Source organism: Mauremys reevesii, linkage group 22 (assembly GCF_016161935.1).
Source record: "Mauremys reevesii isolate NIE-2019 linkage group 22, ASM1616193v1, whole genome shotgun sequence".
In the NCBI taxonomy this organism is placed as follows: domain Eukaryota; kingdom Metazoa; phylum Chordata; order Testudines; family Geoemydidae; genus Mauremys; species Mauremys reevesii.
The window spans coordinates 20,086,030-20,106,614 of record NC_052644.1 but is presented as its reverse complement, the minus strand read 5'-3'; the positions used below and the strand labels follow the sequence as shown (position 1 = coordinate 20,106,614).

At 60.6% G+C, this 20,585-nt stretch overlaps 1 protein-coding gene across 1 annotated transcript; it reads right to left on the bottom strand.

The window, feature by feature from the left end:
* Window positions 1-2,591: 2,591 nt before the first annotated feature.
* On the bottom strand, window positions 2,592-12,686 carry LOC120388464 (immunoglobulin superfamily member 1-like). Its single transcript, XM_039510287.1, has 8 exons — window positions 12,656-12,686; window positions 11,138-11,428; window positions 7,632-7,922; window positions 6,839-6,901; window positions 5,466-5,531; window positions 3,310-3,600; window positions 2,997-3,059; window positions 2,592-2,629 (listed from the first exon to the last, which is right to left on the bottom strand). Exons 1-8 carry the CDS (start codon window positions 12,684-12,686, stop codon window positions 2,598-2,600), a joined length of 1,128 nt encoding a protein of 375 aa, XP_039366221.1. The 3' UTR covers window positions 2,592-2,597.
* Window positions 12,687-20,585: the final 7,899 nt, after the last annotated feature.

The window sequence follows — 20,585 nt, the reverse complement described above, 5'->3', positions numbered from 1 at the left end:
CGGCGTATCCCCTCCCCCTCCCAGCGCTGAACCCCTCTTATGCCCCCAACGTGGGGCTGGGTGGGGCAGCACCAGCTGTAGGGGGGTTACGGGATGGCCATAAGCCGAGCCCGTTTTCTGGGGGCCAATTGCTCTGTCGCCCCCTGGTGGCCGACGCTCCCTGCCCCGTCGCTGCGATGACTCCCCCTGGGTTCACGTTACGGAGACGGGTGGAGGGCAACCTGCACCCTGGGGGCTTTGCCCGTCGGGCCCCCGGCTCACGTTGATGGTGGCGTAAATGACAGGCTCGGGGGCAGGGGCAGAGCCCCCGGGCTTGGCCTGCAGGGCCTGGCAGCCCAGCTCAGTGTAGGTGAGTTCCTCAGCGCCGGGGTCGGGCTCCTGGGGCTGGGATGCTAGAGCCTGCACAGCCGCCCACTGCCTGCGGGGAGAAAGAGAGAGATTGTAACAGAACCCAGGAGTCCTGGCTCCCAGCCCCACCCCCTCACTCCAACCCACTAGACCCCACTCCCCTCCCTGAGCCGGGGAGAGAACCCAGGAGTCCTGGCTCCCAGCCCCACCCCCTCACTCCAACCCACTAGACCCCACTCCCCTCCCTGAGCCGGGAAGAGAACCCAGGAGGCCTGTGTCCTGGGGCAGGTAGATGGGGGTGGGGAGCGGAGCTGGAGTCTCACCTGCTCTGTCTCAGGGCTGGTCCTTTCCCTGCAGAGACATGAAGCAGAATCATCCATGAGTCGACCTCATCCCGTGTACCAGCCCTGCCCCCCAGCCCTATAGGGCAGCTGGGACGGGGGGCCCAATACAGAGTTCCCACCCCCTGCTCTGCCTGGGGGAACCCCACCCCCTCCAGCTACTGAGCCTGGATACCCTAGAGACAGACTGAGCCCAGCTCCCTGCAGTCCAGCGCCCCCTATGAAGCCCCCCACCACCTGCAGCACAGCACCCCCTAGTGCTGCCCAGGGGCTTTGGGGCCAGCTCTCCCTGCCAGGGGAGACGCCCCCTGCTGGGCCCCTGCCCCACCCCCTGGGTTTCCTTCCCCATCTCCCATCCAAGCCGTGACCCCTTCCCAGCCCGGCTTAGCAGCGGGTTTAACCCTTCCCTCGCTGGGCGGGGCACTCACTTCCTCCGGTTCTTCTGTAGCAGACAAAGACCACGAGAAGGAGGAAGAGGCCAGCGGCCGCCACGCTCATCCCGGTGATGATGGTGTGGGTCAAATCCAGAGGTGCTGGCAGTTCTGATCCCCCTGGGAAGCAGCACCAGGCCGTGAGCGGCTGATTCGTTACCTGCTGCCCCAGCCCCTCCCCCTCAAGGACCCAGGGACCCACAGCAGAACATTCTCTGGGGCTGAGGTGGGGGGCAGGAGCAGAGGGGATTCTGGGTAGTAGTGGTCAGTGTGGTTCACTCACAATGGCACAGAACTATACTGGGGTCGGGGATGTACCTCAGGCCTCATGTATCCTGTGAAGCCAGCTGGGCCTAGACCCTGCAGCCAGTTTCCCGCTGCCCCCTCGCTCCCCAGGTCCTGCCCCTGTCCTGGGATTTTCCAAGCAGCTTCAGCTCATTTCTGTGTAGGAATCATGTGGGTGGGGGGATGGCAGTGGGAGGGGGCTTCTGGCCAGGGAGGGGCTTTGAGATCGTTGGGAGAACCATGCCCCGTTGAAGTGATCAGCAGCAGAAGACGTAACGGCGCTACCATTCCGACTGCCATCATTAGGTTCCAGGCACAACAAGGCGTCACTCTGAATCAGTGGGTTCAAATGTTAACACCACGTCTATCTGGGTTGGTAGGTTCCAGGGTTAACGCCCTGCTGGACGGCACCAACGCGAAGGGGGAGCCCTGCTTCGGAGCCGTTCCCCCAGGCCCTCTGCAGACACAGGCAGAGACGGGATACATAGGACCGTTATCCCCGGCTCTCTGTTCCCAGCCCCATTCTCCCAGGGGGATACACACCGAGCTGTGCCCCACAGGAGTGACTTTATGGTACCGCTGGGCAGCACAGCAGCCCAGTCTGTGGGGCCCTTGGGGTGGGGCTGTTTGTTCAGGGGAAGTTCTCCCAGGCCCTGCTGCCACAAAGCCAATCAGGCATCTGCCCAGTGACACCCCCCAGCATATGAAATGAGTCGGGTGTGGAGGGGGCTCAGATGGTGCATTTGCTGTAGGGATCGGCACCATTCCTGGACGAGTCAGGTCAGTTCCCCCTGAATAGAATCAGCGTCTGTCAGGGGCAGCAGAGGGGGTGAGAAAGCTGGAGCCCAGGTGTCTGTGGTTAGTTATTCACGGAACCTCTCCTCCCATCAACAGGCAATGGCGGCTCTTCCCCGGGCTGAGCCGGTGTCCCTGGGGAGAGGACGGGACCCAGGCATTCAGGCCAGGTCAGCGCCCCCGAGATCCCAGAACGGGGAGAATTGGCCCAGCGAGACCCTGAGCACGGATACAGCCCCTGCCTGGCTCCACGGAAACTGGAACCAAAATCATTAGTGACTAGTATTAATTACCAGGAGCCCCTGTGCTGGGCCAGCTCCCCCGTGTGCTCGGAGCTGTACGGACACACAACACAGAGACGGTCCCTGCCCCAGCCAGATGCCATTCACATCTGGAGTCATTGCATAGCAGGTCTGGGTGCGGCTGTTCCTATTTGGGAGGAGGACGTTCCGACAGCCCAGACTCGCTCTGAGATCACCAGTGGGGGTTGGGAACCACATGGGATTTGTTATTTTGGGTCCAGTTTTCATGTAGACAAGGTCTTAGTCCATCTTTCTATCCCTCACCAGACGTGCTCCCATCTGTCCACTGCCCTGCGTTCCCAAGGACCCACATTCCCACTGACCTGTGACCGTCCATCCCCATGGATCTGTCCATCACCCTCTATATAGAAGAATTGAACCCATCAGTTCTGTCTGCAGGACCATCCCCCTCCAAACGGCCCGAATGGCCCCATGGGCATCTGACTCGGGAGCCCTGTTCCCTGGGGGATGAATTGTTCAATTTTCTCGCTCACCTTCTCCCTCAGACTCCGTCGTGGGGGCATGTGTTTGCTGGGTCCCAGCTGGGTCGGTTCCCTCTGTGGGATGAAAATGAGCATCAGCTGGGATGGGGGAGGGAGGGAACTGAGCACCCAGCCATCGGCCCAGAAACTCCTGGCTGGGGAACCCCCCAGGGACTCCGTCCCCGCTCCCCATCTGGGAGTCCCCTCTGCTGGGCCCAGGGCTCAGGGCAGAGCCTATTTCTGAGTGTCCCATCAGGACCAAGACCCCCTGAGGGTTTGTCTGGGTGTAGAGCTGGGAGCAGGGATGTCGAGCCGGGCCCCTCACCTGCTACCACCAGCTCAACGGGGTCGCTGGGCTCCGACCAGATGGGTGGGTCCCACTTGGTGCTATATTGGCAGCTGTAGTTCCCTGCGTCTCCCAGGCTCACGTTGCGGATGGGAAACTCAGCCACGTCCCCCACGGGGTCCATCGAGCGCCGTGCGTCCGGGTCTCCAGCTTTACTCAGAAAGATCCTCGCTCCCTGACACCGACACTCACACTGGATGGTCACGGCTCCCCCCAAGGCGACCTGCCCGCTGGGGTGCAGGGAGATGTTGGGTTTGGGGTAGCTGGGCTCTGCAGGTAGCAGGACACAGGCCATGAGACACAGACCCTGGCATGGTCACCTGGCAGCTGGGACCCGCAAACAATGGCCTGGAGCTGGGGAACCCCGTCACCTGGCGACCTGGAGACAAAAAGCCCCCCCGGCCCAGCTTGGCACTCAGCCGGTTCTAGCCAGTGTGGAACAAAGGACGGAGCAGAGGAGAGGACCCCGCTGACCTGACCAGCCGGTTCCAGCCAGAGGGGTGCAAAGGACGGTTTAGAGCAGAGGAGGCCCAAGCAACCCTGTTTCCCTGGCCAGACGACAATGGACAGAGGTCGGGCCTGGGGGAGGTGATCTCAGAGGCCCAGCTGGGAAGCAGGGGGGTTCTGGGCTGTCAGGGGAGAGCAGGCAGAGCCCACCTGGATGCAGGGGAGACTGGGATGTCCTGGGCTGAGGGAGGCCAGGCCTGAGGCCCAGAGAGTTTCCTGTGTTGGGTTCAGACGCTCAATAAACCCTCCTGTGTTACGCTGGCTGAGAGTCGCTCCCGTCTAGTGACCAGGGTGGCATTATTCCCTCTGGGAGTGGCAGCCCCAGGGGTCCAGGTGTGCTGAAGGCTCAGAGATGTTGTGTTCCTGGAGGCAGAGGAGTCTACGGCTTAACCCCCAAGAGAGATTGTGGCCCCCGAGAAGGGCTGTCGCACTGAAGTGGTTCCTCCCAGGGACCGTGGGGAGCTGAGAGCACAGGCCTGTGAGTCCGTGACCACTGGGAACAGCGTGGAGATGGCCTGTAACCATCTCCTGAAGAAGGACATTGCAGAGCTGTGCAGAGACGCTGCGCATTGGAAAGCTCACCGAGGCACAGCTGGTTGCTCAGCTGGAAGAGGACGATCGCTCTAGGGAGCTGGTTCCTGACCCAGCTGGGGCTGGGAGGCAGAGGCATCCATCCGGGGTGAGTGGGGATGGACCTCGCGGTGCCAATTCCAAAGGGAACCGCGACACTAAATTGCTGCCCCAGGTTAAGGAGGGGGAGATACAGGTGCCTGTCTCGCGGCCTTTGGCAAGGCTGGCAATTGGAGCCAGGCTGACCCTGTGGAAAGGCTCCGGCCTCTAGCCCCCTTTCTGGGTCCCAAGGCCATAGAGCTGTTTAGCCAGATGGGGGGGGTGGCAGACTGGCTCCCACTCCCGGCCCCAGCGTATATGTCTGCGTGTATCTCCTGGGCTCAGGCCCCTCGGACCCCCAGTGGGCGTGGAAGGTGATGGTCAGTGGGGAGAAATTCCTGGGGTGGTGAGATCCTGGGACAGAGAATAGTTGTCAGGCCCCAGGTGCTGTAGCAACGGCAATTATTAGGGTACAGAGTTAACTGTGTCACATGGAATTGGTAGGTTACAGAGTTAACACAGTGTCTATCTGGGTTGGTAGTTCCAGGTTGACACCCCACTGGGCAGCACCCCTGGGTGGGGGGAGCTCTGCTTCTGAGCCGTTCCCCTGGGCTGTCTGCAGACTCAGGCAGAGACACAGGATACATGGGATCATTTCCCTGGCTCTCCGTCCCCAGCCCTGTTCTCCCAGGGGGATACGCACCGAGCTGAGCCCCTCACGGGTGGCTTTGTGGTGCCAGTGGGCAGCACAGCACCCCTGTTTGTGGGGCTCCTGGGGTGGGGCTGTGCGTTGGGGGGAAGCTCTCCCAGGCCCAGCCCCAACCAAGCCAATGTGGCATCTGCCCAGTGACACCCCCTCATATGAAATGAGTCCGGGAGGGTTCAGATGGGGCATTCGCTTTGGGGATCTGCCCCATCTGAACCAGCCCTTCGTGGCTCCCCTTGAGGGCGTCTCCTTGAGCTGCACAAATGTCTTTCCAGAGCTGGTTCAGTGGTGATTCTCCCCCCAGCCCCAGTACCTGGCCCCACGGTGCCTGGGCGGGTGGGAGCCGGCGCTTTTCCCGGCTGAGTCGGGTCGGTTCCCCCTGTGGGAATAGAACCAGAGTCTGTCAGGGGTTGGGGCAGCGGCGTGAGAAAGCTGGCGCTGTGGTATCTGATGTTAGTTGTGACGAACTGGGAATGTTCTTAACGTTTTCTCTGAATACTGTTTTGGTGCCTCAGTGTCCCCTAGGCAGTACTTAAGTATCTAGCAGGGGCCAGTGCACATAAATACCTGACCCTCTGTCTCCTAGCAACTAATGGCCTGGGCCCCCCCTCTGCAAAGGTGCCAACTGAAGGTGTTGGAGACAAAGAGATCAGGTGGCCTCCTGGCCTGGGAAAGTGTCAAAGCCCAGAGGTGGGGCTGGAGAGGTTTTCAGTCTGGAGCTGGCTGGGGATGAGGAGTGAAGTGCAGATGTGGGGGTCTGGCTCACTGCCCTCCAGAATGGACCCGGCCTAGAGGTCCGGTTCTCTGTACCTACAAGCTCTGTTTTAGATGCTGTTCCTGTCATCGAATAAACCTCTGTGTTACTGGCTGGCTGAGAGTCACGTCTGACTGCGAAGTGGGGGTGCAGAGCACCCTGTGGCTTCCCCAGGACCCCGCTGGGGCGGACTCGCAGTGGGAAGCGCACGGAGGGACAGAGGATGCTGAATGCTCCAAGGAGAGACCCAGGAGGTGAAGCCGGGTGAGCTTCTTGCCCTCGAGACAGTCTGCTCCAAGGGAGAGGAGGCTCCCCAGAGTCCTGCCTGGCTTGGTGGGGAGCAGTTCCAGAGCATCACCCGGGGACTCCGTGACATAGTTACGCAGGGAATTTCTCCTCCCCACAACTGGCAACGGCGGCTCTACCCCGGGCTGAGCCGGCGTCCCTGGGGAGAGGACGGGACCAAGGGATTCGGGTCGGTTCAGTGCACCCATGATCCCAGAACAGGGGAGGATCGGCCGAACGAGACCCTGAGCGCAGATACAGCCCCTGCCTGGCTCCACGGAAATCGGAACCAAAATCATCACTGACTGGTATTAATTACCAGGAGCCCCTGTCATGGGCCAGCTCCCCCGTGTGCTCAGAGCTGTATGGACACACGACACAGAGACGGTCCCTGCCCCAGCCAGGTGCCATTCACACCTGGAGTCACTGCGGAGCAGGTCTGTTCCTATTTCAGTGGCCAGCTGGCCCCACCGACCTGTGACCATCCATCCCATGGATCTATCCATCACCCTCTATCTAGAAGAATTGAACCCATCAGTTCTGTCTGCAGGGACCATACCCCTCAAAATGGACCGAATGGCCCCGTGGGCATCTGAGCTGGGAGCCCTGTTCCCTGGGGGATGAATTGTTCCATTTCTCCCGCTCACCTTCTCCCTTCGGCTCCGTCGTGGGGAGATCCGGCTGCTGGGGCCCAGCTGGGTCGGTTCCCTCTGTGGGATTAAAACAAGTGTCTGCTGGGATGGGGGAAGGTGGGAACCGAGGACCCAGCCATCAGCCCTCAAACTCCAGCGGCTGCTGCTACCCCCTGGCTGGGGAACCCCCCAGTGACTCTGTCATAGAATCATAGAATCATAGAATTCAAGATCAGAAGGGACCATTATGATCATCTAGTCTGACCTCCTGCAAGATGCAGGCCACATAAGCCGATCCACCCACTCCTTAGCAAGCGACCCCTGCCCCATGCTTCGGAGGAAGGCGAAAAACCTCCAGGGCCATTGCCAATCTTCCCTGGAGGAAAATTCCTTCCCGACCCCAAATATGGCGGTCAGCTGAACCCCGAGCATGCGGGCAAGACTCTCCAGCCAAACCCTCTGGAAAAGGTTATATCATACCATTGACCCATTGTACTATTTACCAGTGTGGCACTTAATTGACCTATTGACTAAGCCCATTATCCTATCATACCATCCCCTCCATAAACTTATCTAGCTTAATCTTAAAGTCATGGAGGTCCTTCGCCCCCACTGTTTCCCTCGGTAGGCTGTTCCAGTATTGCACTCCCCTGATGGTTAGAAACCTTCGTCTAATTTCAAGCCTGAAATTAGAGTGTCCCCACTCCCCATCTGGGTTCAGGGTAGAGCCTAGTTCTGAGTGTCCCATTGGAGCCAAGACCAGCTGAGGGTTCAGCTGTGGGTGAGGTTGGGAGCAGGGAATCCTCACCTGCTACCACCAGCTCCACGGGGTCGCTGGGCTCTGACCAGACGGGCGGGTCCCACTTGGTGCTATATTGGCAGCTGTAGCTCCCTGCATCTCTCCGATTCACGTTGTGGATGGGAAACTCAGCCATGTCCCCTGCAGGGTCCATCGAGCGCCGTGCGTCCAGGTCTCCAGCTTTACTCAGAAGGAACCTCGCTCCCCGACACCGACACTCACACCGGATGGTCACAGCTCCCCCCAGGGCGACCTGCTCACTGGGGTGCAGGGAGATGTTGGGTTTGGGGTAGCTGGGCTCTGCAGGTAGGAGGAGACAGGCCGTGAGACACAGACCCTGGGAAGGTCACTCTGCCCCGTCCCCACAGAATGGCCTCAGTGACGAGGCTGATACAGGGGCCTGCAGGGAGAGTCTCCTGGATGCTTTTCCCCTGAATGCAAGACCGAGGGAGCTGGGCTAGTGACACAAGAGACACAGGGCCCCCCATCCCCCAACAGGGCAATAGCACAGATCCATCTGCCAGGAGCCCATGGAGGGGTGGCTGCGGCAGGGCAAGGAGAGGCCGAGGGGACCTAGAGGCCAATTGTGTTTTCTCTCCTTCGGCTGGGGAGGGAGAAATCAGTTCAGTGGGGAATGATCACAAGTGGATCAGAGTTCGCTGGTGTAGCAGGAACTGCTGGGGAGGGTCACACTGGGAACTATTGCTGAGCTGCCTGACCAGTAACTGCCATTGGCTGAATTAAACCCACTTCATGGGCAACAATTTACATTCATGGAGCCCCAGGAGCTGGAGTTGGAACGTCCCAGGCACTAGGCCAGAACCCACCGCGCTACGGTCCCGTCGCGGCTTCTCTGTTCCTAGGCTGGTTTGTTGTATCTTGAACCCTCCCCTGGCGCCGTCTCTGTTTGCTGCTCTGAGCTCCAGCTCAGATACCTGCAGCGATTTCTCCAGGCGACGGGTCGGCTTCTCAATGCAACAACTGTCCCTCCGCTGCTTTTTCTAGAGTCGCTTTGCTCTCTGGCAATTTGTCTATTTCTGTCGCTGCACCTGAAGGTGCCGGGCGGACGTTGTGTCCATACTATTTGCTTCACTTTCGCTGCAGCTCACGTCCTCCTCATTTCTACAGCCCGTTTCTCTTTGCTCGCAGCTCATTTCTGTCACGTTTCATTCGTACTTCGCTTCCCTTGTGGTTTTCTAACAATGACTTAGGTACTTAGAGACTCTTTTTCCTTCCTGTTTCACTGCCTGGTTCTTCCTTTAACTTTCCCCCTCCTGCCTCTGTCTTTCCTCTCTCTGCCTCCCCCTGTTCCTGCCATCTCTGCCCCTTCTCAACGGGACTGTCCCGCTGCCAGCTCTGTGCCTGGCCCCTTCGATGACACAGCTCGGCCACCGGGTCCCTTTCCACTGGCTCCCGCTCGCTGGGTCCCTGCGTTTCTGGTACCGGTTGGTACCTCGCTGGCTGCTGGTGTCTCTCTCCCGGCGCTGGGCAGCCTCCCTCCAAACTCTGCCAGAAATTTCCTCCAGGAGTGCTGGGGCGGGGGGAGGAGCTGCTGGCTGCTGTCCTCCGCTGGTTTCTTTCTCTCCCCACCACAAAAAAAATCCCACTCCAGGCTCGAGCTCCCACCACTTCAGCTGTCCAGGAATCCTTGGGGGTCTCCCCACAGAAGCAGTTTGGAGGCTGCTTCTGAGCAGCCAACGTGTGCGGCTCCCACTGCTCTTTAACCCGCCAGCCCCCAGCCCAGGTGGGCACCACACAGCCGGCCCTGGAAGGCAGTCGCAGGCTGGGGGCGGGGCCGACTGGGCAGCCCCTGGGCCCGACTCCTCTGTGCGCCCCCAGAGCAGGAGGAGCTGGGGGAGCACCCCCCTGGGACAGGCCCCTGCTCTGCAGCTCCCCTGAGGCAGGGATTCCCCCTCCCTCGGCCCCGCATCTCCACGAGCTGCTGCTCCCTGGGGGCAGGGCCGTGTTCCCTCTAATTTTTACATCCATATGTGGAATAAATTTTGTTATGTGCATAGAGAGGTGATGTGTGGTGAGGGTGGGGCTGAGGTGTGTGGGAGGGGGCTCAGGGCTGCGGCAGAGGGTTGGAGTGCGGGGGTGGTGAGGGCTCCGGCTGGGGGTTGGGGCTCTGGGGTGGGGCTGGGGACGAGGGATTTGGGCTGCAGGAGGCCCCAGGACAGCGGCAGGGAAAGAGGACTCCCCTCAGCCCTTTCTCACTGCAGCAGCACGGGACCCCGGGAGAACTGCCTCTCCCTGGCCGCAGCAGCTTAGCGGGAACTTAGGGGCAGGGATCCCCCCTCCCTCCGCCCTGAATTTCCAATGGCTGCTGCTCCCCTGGCTGGGGAACCCCCCAGTGACTCGGTCCCCGCGCCCTGGCCAGGCGTCCCCTCTGCAGGGCTCAGGGCAGAGCCTGCTCTGAGCATCCCATCTGTGCAGAGACCCCCTGAGGGTCCGGCTGGGTGTGGGGCTGGGAGCCGGGATGCTGAGCCGGGCCCCTCACCTGCTACTGCCAGCTGCACGGGGTCGCTGGGCTGCGAGGAGACGAAGGGCTCTGACCGGGGCCGGTAGCTGCAGCTGTAGCTCCCTCCGTGCTGCCGGCCCACGCTGGGGATGCGTAACTCGGCCCCGGCCCCAGCAGGGTCCATGTGTCGCTGCAGGTTCAGGTCTCCAGCCTTGTGCAGGAAAAACCTCACGTCCCGGCGCTGCCCCTCACACCGGATGATGGCGTCTGCCCCTGGGGCCGCGACCCAAACAAGGCTCAGAAAGATGGAGGGTCTGGGTAAGCTGGGATCTGCGCACAGGAGACAGGCTGTGAGAGCCAGACCCAGGCATCCACCCAGCCCCGGCCTCTCCGGCTGGCTGCAGCCCTGGGCAGATCCAGGGGCCCCAGGGCAGAGATTCCCTCCCAGATCACCAGACAACAGCCCACAGCTCCGGGGTGACCCCGGGGTGTCGGCTCCCTGCCCCCGGCCCGGCCACAATCAGGGTCACGCTTGTCTGGGCAGGGAACAGACCTTCCCCCGGGGCTGGGCCCAGGCTGAGAACAAGCTCCCCCAGCAGCCAAGGGCCCCCCAAACCTCCCCATGTCCGGCTCCAAGGCCAGGCGCCCTCCCCCGGCCGGCCTGCTCCGTTATTGACCTGGGGCAGCGCGGCCATTAACCCCCCCAAACCGCCCCAGAGCAGCCCCTCCGCGGTGGGCACAGACCTCCCCCGGGGAGAGGATGAGAGAGAACGACCCGCCTGGGACAGACGGGGCCATGGCGCTTAATGCTCGACTGGCAGGCGCCCGACACCGCGGTGACCAGGGCAGCGTCTGACCATGTGCAGGGTAGAAGGCTGCTCCCCCCTGGCTGGGACCCCCCAGTGATTCCGTTCCCCCTCCCCGGCCGGGCGTCCCCTCTGCTGGGCCCAGGGCTCAGGGCAGAGCCTGGCTCTGAGTGGCCCATCGGTGCGAGCCCCCGGGGATCTAGCTGGGGGTGGGGCTGGGAGCCGAGGTGCTGGGCTGGGCCCCTCACCTGCTACAATGATCTGCACAGGGTCGCTGGGCTCCGAGTAGGCAGCTCGTACTGTTCTGTTGCTATAACGACAGGTGTAGCTGCCCCCGTGTTCCCGTCTGGCGCTGGTGATGGGAAATTCAGCCTCAGAGCCGGCAGGGTCTGTGTAAGTCAGATAGTTCCCAGCTCCATCCTTGTAGAGGAGGATCCTCATTCCCAGGCGCTGATGCCAACACCGGATGGTGACGTTTCCCCCCAAGGAGATCACCCCACCAGGGCTGATGGAGATGGAGGGTTTGGGGTAGGACCCCTCTGGAGTCACAAACAAACAGGCAGTAAGTGGGGGTGACACAAACCACGTCCGTCTGATTCAGTCCTCTGCCCATCTGTCGCTCCAGCGTTTTACCCCCCGCCCATCCCTGGGGTGCAGCTCAGCTCCATGGCTCACAGCTGGGGGGAGACACAGTAGGGGGGAAAGGAGATTTCCCGTCTCAGTTTCCTTTAGTTATCCAGAGTGAATTCAGCTCTCCCACTCTGTGGGTCAAGAGTGACTGCAGATTGACCCTTGTGGGGGCTGAGATCAGAATCACCCTCCTTCCGTTTTTCTAACCTTGCAGCAGAGCTGCAGCTCTGCTGGAGTTGGGCTGAACATGGATTATTTTTTTAAATATTCTAAAAAACCACATTTACTCCAATTACCCGGCAATGTGCTGTATGCACAGGAGTGCGGGGGTGGGGTGGGGTTTGTGAGACAAATCTGAGTCCTTTGAGCAAAGGCTCCGAAAAACACGTTTGCAAAATCCCCCGGTTGTTCTAACATTTTCCTGCCCACCCCTGGGGCTCAGACTTCAGTTCTGCTCTGCCCCAAACCGCTCTCAGCCGCTGGGGATTTAGCTCCGCTCTGCACGGTGCCGGGGGCCCCTTTGGGGACGGGATATTCCCAAAGCTGTTCAGGGGACGTTCCGAACGCCGGGCCGGGCTGAGCCTGACCCAAGAGCAAAGCAGTGACACGCGTGTGCAGCAAGCCGAGGGTGAGACACAACGGGGCCTTGCTCCAGTCCCTCTGCGTGTCCACGTCTTACAGCCCTGCTCTGCCTGACCCGTTCCCCGGGCTCCTGCCAGCTCCCCGGGCACAGTGCGGGGGCGCTGCGGGGGGGCTGGTGCCTTCACTCTGTATTTCCTGCTTTGAGTGCAGGGGAATTCACCCTGTGTGGTGCCCATCCCTGTAATGAGTGGGGCGAGGTCTCAGTCCCCTCCTCCGTGTGTGGGAGGGAGCAGCGGTCTGAGAGGATCATCTGCTTGGGGGATCTGTGCCCCTCATCCCCCACCCACGTCCCTTGTCCTTAAGGTGGAAATTCCTCCACCTGCCCCATTCCCCACAGATACTCACGTCCGGACACCCCACTCTGCCCGGCCAGCCAGCAGCCTGGAAAGGAGATGGGTCATTAGGGACCAGATCCCAGAGCAACTGGATCCTATACCCTGGTCTCTGATCCCCACAGCCCATAGACACACTCCCTGACTGTCTCCGATACTCACCGAGGAGGACGACGGTGAGAGCAGACGCCATGATGGGGCAGTGGGGGGACCCTCAGCGCTGCCACCAACACCCCAGTGCTGAGCTCCACCAAGCCTGAGGCCCGAGTGCGAGCGGAATGAGGAACTGCGCCCGGGGCTGCAGCCCCAGGAAGCCCGTGATGCGCTCGGCCCCTTTCTTCCCACCAGATGGTTTCTCTGCAATCTCCAGCCCAAATCTACCACGGTCAGAACAAAGCCAGATCCCTGCAACACCCAGCAAACCACATCCCCTCCTGCAGCTGCCCAGCCCCCGTCCCCACCATCACTACCTAGCCCCACATTGGAGCTTTCCAGTCTGGGGACCAGCTGGATCTCAGGACATGTCAAGAGGTGCCCAGGCTGCCCTGACCTTTTCTAACAGGCCCGTCTAGCCTCCCTGGAGCCGCAGCTCAGAGCAGAGGAGTGATCCACACACACACACACACACCCCCATGGAGCGACCCTCTGCTATGGAGCGGGGCAGAGATTCCTTCCTGACCCGGCTGGGCCCATCACCCGCCCTGGAGCATGAGGGTGGAGTGACCTGGCCAACCTCCTTCCAAGGTAGTGTCGCTGCAGAATCTATTCTTAGCACAGTGGTGTGAGACAGAGACGAGACAGTAGAGTTGGAGGGGTTGTGGTTTCTGGCCCCCGTAATCGGACGGGGGAGGGATAAATTTAGATCCTGAGGTGCTAAAGCAGCAGCCAAAAAATGTGTGAAAAGGGGAAGTGTGTCCAGAGCCGGCACTCACTTGCTGTTTCTGCTACTGCCTGGGAAACTCAGCGTAATATAATATGGCTTTGGGAAGGGAGTGGGGTCTAGTGGTTAGAGCTGGAGGCCCCGCCTCCCCCACCCCTCCTCCAGCGCTCCCATCTCCCCCGGGTGTGACACACACTCCTGGCACTGGGAGGGGGGGCTGTAGTTGCCTGGGGAGGGGGCTGGTTTATAGATCTGTGTTTATTACAAATCTAGAGGTTAACAGGATGCAAAATCACATAAAAGATGCCTCAATGCGTCCCTTCCCCCCTCCTTGTGACTCAGCATCGATCATCAGGGTCCTTCCCGGGTGTGTGGGGGGGATTTATGTGGATGGGACGATGCCAGCTGGGCCTTGACTCCTCTGTATGTCCCCTGATGGGGAAAGCCGGGGGGAGCACCTCCCGGTAAAGGCCCCATGCTCTGCAGTTCCCCCCGGGGCTGGGGGTCCTTCAGCCTCGAACCTCCAGCAGCTGCTGCTCCTCCCTGGCTGGGGACCCAATGCCCCGGCTGGGCTCCCCCTCCGCTGGGCCCAGGGCTCAGGGCAGAGCCTGTCTCTGAGCGTCCCATCAGCGCAGAGTCCCCTCGAGGGTCCAGCTGAGCGTGGGGCTCTGGACACCGAGCTGGGCCCCTCATCTGCTACTGTCGCAGCATGTAAGGGTTAAGTAACCGCTGGCGCGGTGTTAGGGAGTAAAGTCACAGGCAGGCACCATTTCGTTCGCCCTCCCCTTCCGCTTGCTGGGGATAGATGAGCTCGCAGCTGGATACGGAATGTGGGGATCTAAAAGATACGTTTTGAGAAGAGCAGCGTTATCTCCCCCTCCCTTCCTTTCCCACCCCTGTGAAGGGCTGATTAAGGGAACTTGTGGCTAAGAAATGTCCTTTCAAGGTAAAAACGTCTGTATAATACACGTAATGCTGTAAATCGGGGTGGGTATAATCATAGTATGGGCGTTCATATTACTCAATAGGGGTTTTTGGGGTGCTGTAACTTAGATAAAAAGAGTGGCTGTAGCTAATCCAGTGCTTCCTCGACAATTGGGTCGAGGGGAACAAGTATCGCAAGAAAGAAGCTCGTACTGAAATCCACCTCTGGATCAACCTGCTCCTTTTCCTAATAGCTACCGCCAGGTCCTCGGGCTCCGACCAGGCGAAGGGATCTGTTGCGTTCACCGTCCTGCTGAGACAGGACCTCATGCCTTCCCCAGCACACATGCAGGCAGGGACACACCCAGCTGCAGAACGACAGACACTGAAACCAGCTCGGCGTGGGAAGCCTTCAGCTCAGGAGCTGCCCAGCACTCAAGTGCAAACCCCCTCTGGAGCGTAAACCCCAAACTGTACTGTCTTGTGCTGCACAGAGAACTGTGCAGCGTAAGCACATAAAATCCGCTCCCTCCCACCATGGGGAGAAGATCTGCACAGCCTTTTGCACTCCAGTTATGAATTCCACAAACTGGTTTTAGAGAAAACAAAAACAAATGTATTGGCTACAAAAGACAGACTTTAAGTGATGATAAGGGACAGCCAACAGATCAAAGCAGATCACCCAGCAAATGAAACCAAAATGCAGGCTCCAGACCCCAGACCCGTGGTGCCCGGAGAGTTGGGGAGTAGCTGAGGGGGCAGTCTGTGTAGCAGCTGGAAGTCTATCAGACCCGACTCCCCAGTCAGCACAGGGGGACCCCAGTCAGGTTCCTCTCTGGAGGAGCTGCGGAGACTGGAGCTGGAGCTGAAAGCGAAGGAGCTGGAGCTGGAGGAGCGGAGGCTGGAGGACCGTGCAGAACAGCAGAAGCACACGTTGGAGTTGGAAGAGCAGCGGGCCAAGAGGGCCCTGCGACGCCAATTTTGTGGGGAATCTAGGCACCAAACTGCTGCCCCAGTTTAAGGAGGGGTGGGGGGATATTGATGCCTACCTCACAGCCTTTGAGAAGGCCTCTGATCTGAACCAGATTGACCCCACAGACAGGCTTCGCTGTCTGACCCCCCTGCTGGGTCCCAAGGCCGTAGAGACTGTGACAAAGTGGGAATGTTCTTGATGTGTGATGTTGTCACGGAGTCCCCGGGCGATGTTCTGGACCTGCTCCCCACCAAGCCAGGCAGGACTCTGGGGAGCCTCCTCTCCCTCGGAGCAGACTGTCTCCAGGGCAAGAAGCTCACACGGCTTCACCTCCTGGGTCTCTCCTTGGAGCATTCAGCATCCTCTGCCCCTCCGTGTGCTTCCCACAGTGAGTCCGCCCAGGCAGGGTCCTGGGGAAGCCACCAGGTCCTGCACCCCCACTTCGCAGTAAGACATGACTCTCTGCCAGCCAGTAAAACAGAGGTTTATTTAGATGACAGGAACACAGTCCAAAACAGGTCTTGCCGGTACAGACAACAGGACCCCCTTTAGTTAGGTCCATCTGGGGCCCCAGGGAGGCCACAGCCCTGAGCCCTGTCGGGCAACTCTCTCCATTTCCCAGCCAGCTTCCAAGCTGAGAACTCCCCCCAGCCTCTCCCCCAGCCTTTGTTCAGCTTCCCGGGCAGAGGTGTCACCTGGCCTCTCACCCCTTCCTGGGTTCTCATGTTACATGCTCAGGTATCTTCCCCCAAGGCCAGTCTCCCATCCCCCAATGCAGCCTGTCCTCCCAGGCCAACACCCCCAACTCAGCATTCATAGGCCACATTAAGAATAGTCCCAGTTCATCACATCTCTCCCCCCTTCGAGACCGAACTGAGCGGGGTCACTTCAGCCAGTGACCTGGGGAAGTTCAAACCTACCCACGTTCCCATGGACGCCCCAGCATCCCCCCCCTTCCTGGGGGAGAATTACACCAGGCCCTTCCAGTTTCACGCCCCCTTTAGGTCAGGGGTGCTCGATGGCACCCGTAGTCTGCAGGTGGGAAGGTTTATGCGGCCCATGCCCTTCCCCCCCCCCCCAATACCCCTGGGGTTCAAGCTGGGATGGGGTCTTCTCCCGGTGTTCCAGTCTGGGGGGCTGTGATTCGGGCTCTCTTGGTTCAGAGCCCCCCTTTTGACCTTGGCCACCCTCTGGAAAGGCTCCTCTATGATGAGCAAGGGTCCTACAGCCATTTTCCCCTTGTCCCGGGCCTTCCTCACCCTCTGGCAGGGGTCACAGGAGCGGTAGTGCTGCCGGACATGAGTAAAGACCCCAGGCCAGTAAAGGTTCTGTAGCAGCCTCTGCTGGGTACGCCAGGTTCCCTGGTGCCCTGAGAGGGGGATGTCATGGGCCCGGCCCAGCAGCTCGTGGCGATACTTCCGGGGTACCACCAGCTGCCTCCTGATCCCCCCGACTCGGAGGAGCCCATTCTCGGTACAGGAACCCCTTCTCCCACAGGAAACTTTTCCGGCCCCCCCCCCATGGTCTGTCCCCCACCGAGGTCAGCCAGGTCCCTTATCTTCCGCAAGGAGGGGTCTTTCTGCACCTCGGCCTGGAACTCAGCAGCTGGGACAGGGATGGGGACCTGCTCTCTCTCACCGGCTGGGTCTGAGGGCGCAGCCCCTCTGAGTTGTGTCCCTGGTCGCTCCCTCCCCACCAGGGTAGGGTCCTGCACCTCAGGCAAGGTACCCTCCCCATTGTCAGGGCGCAGTGCCCGGCTCTGGCTACAGGTCACGACTAGGTCACCCTGGGAGTTGCTTGGCCAGTCCTCCAGGTCCCCCCCCCATTAACAGCTCAGTGGGCAAATGGTGGTGCACCCCCACTTCCTTGGGGCCCTCCTTAGCCCCTCCACTTCAGGTGTACTCTTGCCACGGGCACCTTGAATGGGGTCCCGCCCACCCCCGTCAGGGGCAGGTAGGTGTTGGGCATCACCTGATCTGGAGCTACCTCGGGCCGGGCCAGCGTCACCTCAGCGCCTGTGTCCCAGTATCCATTGACCTTCCTCCCATCCACCTCCAGGGGAACAAGGCATTCACTCTGCAGGGACAGCCCTGCGCCCACCCTGTAAATGGAGAACCTGGTATCCAGAGCATCCAGCCTTCCAGGGAAGCTGGCCTGGGGCCCTCCTCCCTCCTGAGCAGTTGGGAAGCTGTCAGCACCCCTTGGCTGGGCCTTCTTCCCCTTGTCCGACTGGGTCTCTACCAAGTTGACCCTCTGTGGGTTGGGTCTGCTCAGTCTGTCCCTGAGCCTGGGCCACTGCGTCCGTATGTGGCCTCTCTGGCCACAGTAATAGCAGCCCATGTCCCACGGGTCCCCTCAAGCAGGTTGTATGGACCTGACACTGGATGTTCCTCTTGGGAGGGGGTTCTCCATATTCCTCCTTTGGGAGGTCCCAGGGTCACTCTCTTTCCGCATCATGGCGGGCCTGTTCCTTTGGGACCACTTCCTGTTATCCCCTGCCCAACTGTCCACAAACTCGTCGCCCAGCTGGCCTGCGTGCTGTGGGGTCTCTGGCTTCTGGTCCATCAACCATCGCCTCAGGTCGGATGGGCACTGCTCATACAGGTGCTCCAGTACGAATAGGTCAAGAAGGTCCTCTTTAGTTTGGGCCCCGGCTGTCCACTTGCGGGCATATCCCTGCGCCCGGTTGGCCAGTTGTAGGTATGTGACCTCACGGGTTTTACGCTGACTCCGGAACCTCTTCCGGTACATCTCCGGGGTCAGCCCAAACTTGCAGAGCAGGGCCTCTTTGAACAGTTCGTAGTCCCGTCTCTGCTCCTTTCATTCGGCTGTACACCTCCACGGCTGTGGAGTCCAGTAAGGGGGTGAGAAATTGGAGCCTGTCTGTAGGGTCAACCTTGTGCAGCTCACAGACATTCTCAAAGGCCGTCAGGAAGGTATCCATGTCCTCCCCCTCCTTATGCTGGGCCAGGATGCACTTATCAAAGCTTCACGCAGTCTTGGGTCCCCCCTCACTCACCGCAGCCGGGGCCCCGCTTCTCCTCAGCCAGGCCAGCTCCAGCTCATGCTGACGCTGTTTCTCCCGTTCCTCCCGCTCCTGCTTCAGTTCTTGCTTCCTTAACTCGAGCTCTTCCCGTCTCAGCTCCCTGTCATATTCCAGCCGCATCCGTTCCAGGGATGGGGAGCTCCGTCGGGACGATCCCCTGCTGGCTGCCGGGGTCAGGGTGCCCTTGGTATTCGCTGGGCTTCCCCCAATCCCTCCCCTAGGTATAGGTGGGCAGGGTCTCGGGATGTCCTCGGCAGCAGTCTGGCCCCTCCCAGCCATGTCAGGCCCTGGGGCCCACGCTGCATCTGCTGGGCGGCGTCCCTCAGGGACAGGGCCTGACATAGTTCCTCCAAGCGATCCTTCTCCTCCAGCTGGGAAATTAGCTGTTCTTTGGTGGACCTCCCAATGTGCAGCCCCCTCTGCCTGCACAGTGCCACCAGGTTACTGGTTTAAACGAGGTGAGGGGAGAGGGAGTTTGTTGGTACAGAGGACCGGAGAGGGAATTTGGGACCCCAGACAATGGCCTGGAGGATGGAGACCCCAGCGACTGGTGACTTGATGATCCGGAGAGACAGCTCAGGAGTCACAGCTGGTTCTGGCCAGTGGGAGGACAATGGGCTGTGAAGAGAGGACCCCGGTGACCTGACCAGCCAGTTCCAGCCAGAGGGGCCAGAGGACAGAAGAGAGGAGAGGAGACCCAGGCCTGCCTGTTTACGACCCAGTTTACCTGGAGAGAAGACAATGGGCAAACTCCCGGCTCCCCCAAAACACCCGCCATGGGGGGGCCCAGAAGCGCCAGCAGCTAAATCGCTCTGTGCCCTGTTGTGTTCATGGAGACGCAATAAAGGGCCCAAGGTGCGAACACGCCCCAGCCCCTGCCCCGCACTGAACAGGGTTAAACACAGGCTGGGGGTGGGGTCCAGAGCCTGCAGCCTGCTCAGCCCCACGGCAAACCCCCTATTGACCCCTGGGACCGGCTGTTACAGACCCAGCAGAACAGGAACCAGGGGAGCCGTGGCAGGCGCCGTGTGAAACGAGGGGTTTGTTCCGGCCCCGGCCCCATTTGCTGGAGCGAGTCTCTAGCTGGAAAATCCCCTGGGTTTGCGTGTCTCCCCGCTGGCCCCAGAGATGCTAGTGACTGTCCTGGGGGGGCAGAGGAGCCAGCGGAGCTGGGCTGGAGCTGGCGTCACCACGGCTGCTGTTAAAGTCTGACCCCGTTTCCTCCTGGGTTGGGGGTTCAGCTGAGGGAGGGGCAATGGTGTCAGGGTCCCTCTCTCCGGCCGCTCTGCTCAGGATGTCTCCGCGGAGCAGGGTCTGGATGGCCTAGGAGACGGGGGTGGCAGCCACGAGGGTGAAGCGAGTCTCTTTCTTTAAGGCCCCCAAAGAGTGGTGGGCAGCACAGCCCGTCCCTGCAATATTTTATCCACCAATGAGGCCTCGTTTCCAACACTCCAATTTTGAGTCACAGATTTCTGCTCAACTTCTCCCGTGTCCCAGGCGGGCCCCAGCCCGGCCCGTGGGGTCTGTCCGGCGGCCGCTCGGGTTGGACTAATCCCGTCTTTCTCTCTCCCCAACTTTCTCCCAACGTTCGTTCGTCCAGGTTCTCGTGACGCTGCCTGAACTTCTCACTCACCTTCGTCAGCTGAACCCATCATGAGGGAACATTTGGAGGCTCCAGTATCACAGCCGCCCCCTGGGGTGGGGAGATTTGGGGGGCAGGGGAGAAGGAAGCTCTGGGGGGTTGTACAATAGAAATACAGGGTGGGGAGAATGGGGGAGAGAAAAGAGGCTGGGGGGACCCCGCTGCAGAGAGAGGAGGGGGACAGACACCTGGCGGGGGCAGTAAGGGCCGTTATTCCAGTGCCAGGGTCAGACGCAGCGTCCCCGCTCCCCACTGACAGCCCCAGGCAGAGACCGGCCCGGCTGGGGCAGCGAGTGGGACCCCGACACCCTCCAGGGGTTGCTCCGTGGGGAGCCCAATGTGCCCAGCGCTGGGGCAGCTCCTCTAGCTGGTACCACAGGGGCTGATGCTCGGGGGGCCAGAAGTTGGGGGGTCAATCCTGGGGTGCAGCAGTCAGGTCAGGAGCAGTCTGGGGGGCAGGATGCTTGAGGCAGGGGTGTTTGGGGGCAGGGGGTTTGTACCGGCATCTCAGCCCCCCAAGGAGAAGCGGTTCCTCCCCTGGGGAGATTCTCTTCTCTGTACGGCCAGATCCAGGCTCCTGGGGATGCAGAGAGACGGGGGGTTAGAGGGGCCCGTGTTGCAAGAGGC